General features: G+C 32.7%; 1 protein-coding gene across 1 annotated transcript in view; it reads right to left on the reverse strand.

Moving 5' to 3' along the window:
- The window catches only part of LOC125054021 (T-box transcription factor TBX1-like), a 37,896-nt gene extending 32,053 nt beyond the window's left edge, over positions 1-5,843 (reverse strand). Inside the window, exon 1 of the mRNA XM_047655672.1 lies at positions 5,696-5,843. Within this exon, the coding sequence (XP_047511628.1) occupies positions 5,696-5,747 (52 nt within the window). The 5' untranslated portion in view covers positions 5,748-5,843. The remainder of the gene's footprint in view (positions 1-5,695) is intronic.
- Positions 5,844-6,599: the final 756 nt, after the last annotated feature.

Below are 6,599 nucleotides of genomic sequence, written 5' to 3' on the forward strand. Positions count from 1 at the left end.
CAACCATATTTTAAATTCTTCGTAAAAACATTTGTCTACAACCTCACAGCTGTAAAACATATTAAGCCATTAAGTTGGCAGTAAATTTAAAATAGGTGAAGGCATGCTGAAGGATTGAACAAAATTAGCAGATAAGATAAGGTAGGGGATTCTGCAATATGTAACTGTTTCACCCTTACACGTGTTACACGGAAATTGTACCAAAAATAGTATAAATTTATTGGGATTAATAGTTAAAAACTATGCTCAAATAGCTCATTTAAAACTCGTACGGTAACTACAACATGGTAAAGACCTGCATTGAAGTTATGTATATTATTATAAATTTACAATTATTTTACATAATTTTAAATTTAACCGACGTTTCGCGTGCTTTACAGCGTGCGTGGTCACGGTGACTGAAGACAAAAGGTGTCGAATGTCAAAAAGTATCACAGGTGTAGAAAAAGTTGTATTATCTGTATTTCCCCGGAGTTGGTATCGACTAAAAGATGGAGGGTTTTGGCAGAAATGGCTCACGGTGTCCTCTATTAATAACTTCAATCCGGTAAAAAAGTGTTTTCTTTAAATGTGTAAAGGTTATGTCAATAAAAGACATTATTAAAGACCTGCATTTTAGTCCCAAACATGAATATGTCACAGAATGCTGGTCACCTACTCGTCTATAAAAGAATATTATGTCTATCAAAGTAACAGCTAATGCAATCTGTATTATTATATTGTCATAGGCAAATTTTAACAAAAAACATTGTAATTCCATCATACAATTAGCAGTAAAGGAAAATCTTCTAGTTATACATTAATCTTTTCTTTATTAATCACAATAAACTACCCCTAAACGCATGGCCAATAGGTCTCTGGCGAACAGGAAACTATGAAGGTACGAGAGCAAGCGAGAAACAGACGCCGATAAAATCGTTTTGTTTCATTATTTCTAGCAAGCGCTTTCTATAAATATTTTCTTAAAACCAAATTTGTTTAAAGATATTTATGTTAAGGGATTTCCCTATGCGGGTATAGTGAGTCATATAATCGAAATTTAAATGTTATTAATGACTTAACCCCAGCTTAAGTTATAATCTGGTACCTCCATAATGCTCCAGATGTCAAATGTCAACTAGCCGATTCCGTATGACAGATTTTTTACTAAATGTATAATTTATGCTGCACTTGAAATTGGCATAACCTCAAGAGCTCACTTGAAATTGGCTTTAAAACAGACGTATGTTTTGAAATTTAAAAAAAAAACAATTTTTAAAGCAATAATTCTATATTGACACGTTTGTCTCTCCTTTAGGGAATTAAGAATATATTACCCGAATATAGTAGACCTATAGAGACAGAATTAAATAATCGTAACTTTTGTTTTCACTGTGAAATTTGCCAATTTGTTAATATTTTACAGTAATAATTGTGTAGAACTCGACCTATCGGAGGGCTCGCTTCAGAAGAAGTCTATTTATCCGCCGCTAAAAGGAACTTATGTTTTATATTAGGATTGAAGCAAGAAGTTCCACTTCTTTACTGTCTTCACAAGAATGTATGTCAAAAACGAAGGTGTGTAATTCCAACGTGCTTCAAGTCGAGCGTTTTCGAATGGAGATGACGTATCAGGTTGTGTAGTTCCAAGGAGCATTCTCCGGAGTGCAATCTATAGAACACTTAAAGTTCTTAAAGTTCACTTAACATCAAAACTGGTTGATTTGATTGGGTTTTATTTTATCTTCCTTAGGCCTTATTTTCCCAACCTACCATAGAGGTTAATTAAAATTCAATGTTGCTAACCATAAAATGCTAAATTCTTTTAGAATTAAATACTGTCTCTGCAATGTTTTCTTTATTTTATTTATCGCAATTGTTTAATATCTAATGCGAATTTAAAATATTTGGGCCACCCACATTCAAGATAAAAATGCTTGGTCATCCTGTCTAATTATGAAACTTTATATGCCTATAGGTAGATATCAACGTATTTCATAAATTTAAATATTAATAATAGGAAAAATAATAATAACGAAAATGACATTACTAAAAATTATTTTTTAAGCAGACCTTAGCTTGTAATTTAGTTTTGTTTTGAATTAGTTTTAGTAATTTATATGACTCATATTACCCAAGAATTATACTTAATAGAACTGAATTACAATCACGGCACCAACTAATTCATACATAGTTACATATATAAAACAAAAGTGAACCAGTGGCGCTACACCCTTTTAGGCCTCCGATTTGTGTATCAATTTCGTGATCATTTGTTTATAAACAAGTAGTTGATCAGTGCCTGACACACGTCAACTTTTTGTGTCTAAGACATGCCAGTTTCCTCACGATGTTAAATAAAAAACGTATAGACAGAATGTCCATTGGTGCATTGCCTAGGTTCGACTCTTACGACCCGGAATAAATCGCACGCTGAAGCCGCCATAACACTGCAATTAATATAGAAAATAAAAGTTCAGCCTTGCGATTCTGTAACTCACTTTTCGAACTCTTACAGCGGTTTTCGCAGTACTTCGCGACTGATTTGAGCGCATTTTACGATTTGGCATTCTGATAAACAATAAACTACAAGCTCCCTCCGCTTGTCAAGACGTAATGTGAAATTGCTTAACAGAATACCATGAGATTCCAAAAATGACGTGAGTGACGAAGGGAGCGTTGTTAGTGCGAGGTGAACTGACGGATTAACAGAATCGCACGGCAACTCGCTCAATCCTATCGAAAGGATCTAATCTGATCTGACTGCACCAACGTTTTTCTCCGAAATACGTATTAAACCTTATTCTTCCTAAATTACAGATTACATTATAATCTGTGCTTCAGGAAACGCTTATATCCTACAGATCTCAAAATAATAATACAATTCACTGTGTTCGAATTTTAAAAATTTATTATGTAAGCGATAGTCAAGCATGTTTGTCTTATAACATGTCAATGTTAATTAATGAGCGGGCAGGGTGGGCGACATTTTTTGTGGTAATTAAGCGATCGCCGGAACACAGCTAGCTCGAGTAGCTACTAATTGCCTATGCGCACAAATTGTGAGTTTAATTTAATATTTTATACGTTATTGTTTTGCATAAATAATACTTTCAATAACATGATTACTTCAAAGTGACCAGGGCCTAGATTTTATATGGATGGTGCAAGCCGATTTTTAAGTAAATTTTTAAGAATAGTCAAAATTTTAACGTTAAGTAAAATATAATATCATATAGGTAGATGATATTATATTACATCATAAAACCCGTACATGGTTTGGTGAATAAATAAACTGTAACGTAATTATTTTCCCTAAAAATTGGTGGCTAAGAGTGTCTTCGAAAGAGGATTAGCGGAAAAAGCAAAAACTTGCGGTTAAATTGGACTACATTTAGTCTAGACCAGTCCGAGACTCCACGTAGCACAGTTTCGACTTCAGACACAAGTTTTTTCCGGTACTCAGTACTATAAATTTATAGTGTTACCTTATAACGCAAAATTAATAATTTCCCTAAAAAATTGGTTTTAATTTGCATGAAGCTCAATATTTCATATGAAATGTTAAATTTTGAGTGCTACCTATACGTTTTCAGCTTACAGCATACTTCTACCCTTTAACAGTTAATTTTAATCTCCTTGTAACCTTTATCGTAAGTAGCACGCTCACTAAATCCGTCCATCGCCAAAGTGATCGATTAATTCCAGTCATATTTCTCTGGTTGAGTAAACCGCGTGCTTGAGGCGTTCATTCATCCATCTGTCGTCGGGTGCGCGCGCGCAGTCGATGCGACGATTGATATTTGGCGCTGTCGATTAGTTAAATGTGTGATGACCTTTAGCTACTTTTTGTCATTTTTTACGTAAGCATATAACAATGTTTAAAACTCGTATGGCGTAATGCGAAGCTGATTCTAATTGCCTACTTTCATAATGACCTTGCCTTAGCTAAGCATCATCTTCGTACTTGTCTTGATAGACCCTTACACCCTTGACACCTGAGAATCGCAACTCATAATTTAGACCCAAAATTGTATTTGTTATTTTTTATATTTCACCGAGTTACTTAAAGCAAAATTGTATGTTTTTCTCTGGCGGTAGTTTTGATTTGCGTTCCCTTGACAATTTAATTCTTGAAACTCATAAAACTGAATTCTATCACTCCTCCAAAAGAAATACAGAATACTTTACCTCTTGATATCAGACAACCACAGTCTAAAAATCTTCTTCTTGATCATTTATCTTCTGCCTCGTAATTAGCTATTTATATATATTAATAATTGTGACTTATTAACCCTACGATTAGCTTTAACATTTTTGTTTATATTATTATTATATTTTAGATTTTACTTTATTTTATTTATAGTTAGTGTTACATGCTATTATATGTTCTTTTTGTTTATTATTTTTGTACTTTACCCTCTGTAAAGTTGTTCTTTTTTATTGTTCCAAACCTACTATGCTTGCCTGGAAGGCCGCCCGTTGCCTAATAACTTATGTTTGCTTTTTTATATGTATGTTTTTGTATAGTGTTAATAAAAAAATATTTATTTATTTTTGCCTCCTAAGAATTTATTGTTGAAACATATAAGCGTGCCCCGTAAGTAATATCTTTATAACCAGAGAAGGGATTGATAAAATTATTGTACTGGCGCAGCAAGACAACGAAAATATTTAATAATTGGCCACACAGTACTGAGTTGAAATATCGCGCTGAGTAATAATTTTCAGAACAGAACTATTATCTACTTATAATCGTCAATATTTACTACTGGAGGAAACTGAGTGATAAAGAAATTATTTCACCAGATTGCTGCATTATCCAAGTAACGTAGGGTATATTTTTTTAAATCCTTGTGATTCCTGAACAGTCGCCTAATATATAAATTATACTAAGTCATTATTATTATATAATACAGAACGTTTACGTTTTTCAGTGTCTCTCGGCGGTTAACGATTTAGCAACATATTGTGTAGACAGTGTAGGTTTACAAGAATAGTACATTTAGTTGACATATTTTATTGTTAATAATTTGATCCTGCTAACACCAAGTATCATTACACATACAGATAATAACATTAATGTGACATATATATATACGTATAGTTGACGTACTTTATTGTTTAAAATTTGATCCTGCTAACACCAAATATAATATACATACAGATAATAACATTGCTGTATAAATAAGGCATGTTTTTAGCTAGTTATTTCTCGACTTTGATTGGGCAGATAAAAATATTGAAACCACGATTTTGTTAAGTGTAATAAACATTCCATTTGAATCACTCTGAAATGCAATATTTTGAGGCCCTATTTGCTCTCTATTAATCTATGTAGGGCTATATGAAAAATTTGATAAAGTAGCTTTAGCTGAAAAAATATGCTTAAAAATAGACGAGGAAATATTTCTTTATCATGTCACACTTCAAAAGTTTCCTTACGAATTTATATGGAATAAAAATGTTGAAAATTGTTATCAAAACAATATTTCACACATCAAGCGACACAAATATTTGTTCTAATAAGAAATTACTGTATTTAGCAAAAGAATAACCGTAACATAAATGGAACCAAAAATCAAAATTCTCATTTAAATTCATAATTTGGAATTAGGCAGTCGTACATATTATATATGGTAATGTACCTCCACGAAATCGGCAAACAAAGACTCAAAAACCTAACTTAATCTAAAATAACAAAAGCATGGCTGACCGTCCATCTGTCTGGGTTGGTGCCACTCGTCTCTCCACTCCTGGCCCTCCATCACATCACTTGGACGATTATTTTTTCAACGGGACACTATAAATCAGTTTTCTGTGCGTACGCGCAGATCGCGGCGCGAGGAGACTGCGTCTGTCGTCGGCGGCTGTTAACGCGAGACCGCCTACCGCCCGCCCAACGCCCATACGCGCCCTATGTACTTATTATGTATACGTTTAGTTATTTTTTCATTAGAATTTGTTCATTATTTTACTTATTATCCATAAATAATACGAATATTACTCTAACACAAAACTAATTAACGATTGTATTCTTCTACTGCTTTAAAAAAATTGGTAAGAAATTATCTAGTAGGTAATAATATACGTAGTAGTCTGTCTAAGAAAATATTTTTGTTATTTTAATACTAAAATATTAATTTAAGATCAAAAATGTTTTTTTGTACATGATTGTTAACATGATAGTTTGTGAATAAATCAGCCGTTTATTACAAAATACTTCTTCGAAATTTCGAAATATTGACAACACACGAGATAATGAAGTGAATATGTATTAGTTATTTCCGATAAAAGCCGATTTAAACGAATTTGTGTATTCATATTTTGCAAGATCAATGATTTGTGCACAGCACGCGAAATATCGCGACTGGTTGATATACATTCCTCTGACGATAAAAAATTATTCATGGTTAGCGCGATTTACAATAATTAAACAAGCGTTTCTTGTTCATAGTGCATTTAAAATTATTAAAAAAGCATTTTTCGTTATTTTGCCAGTTCTATTGTATTTTTACAAATAACATGTTAATTAGTAAAATATTTTATTTAAATGTGTAGTAAATTAAAAGGCAGGCAACACACTTGCGAGCCTTCAAAGTATGTGAGTGTCCATGGGA

This window comes from Pieris napi, chromosome 11 (assembly GCF_905475465.1).
Source record: "Pieris napi chromosome 11, ilPieNapi1.2, whole genome shotgun sequence".
NCBI lineage: Eukaryota > Metazoa > Arthropoda > Insecta > Lepidoptera > Pieridae > Pieris > Pieris napi.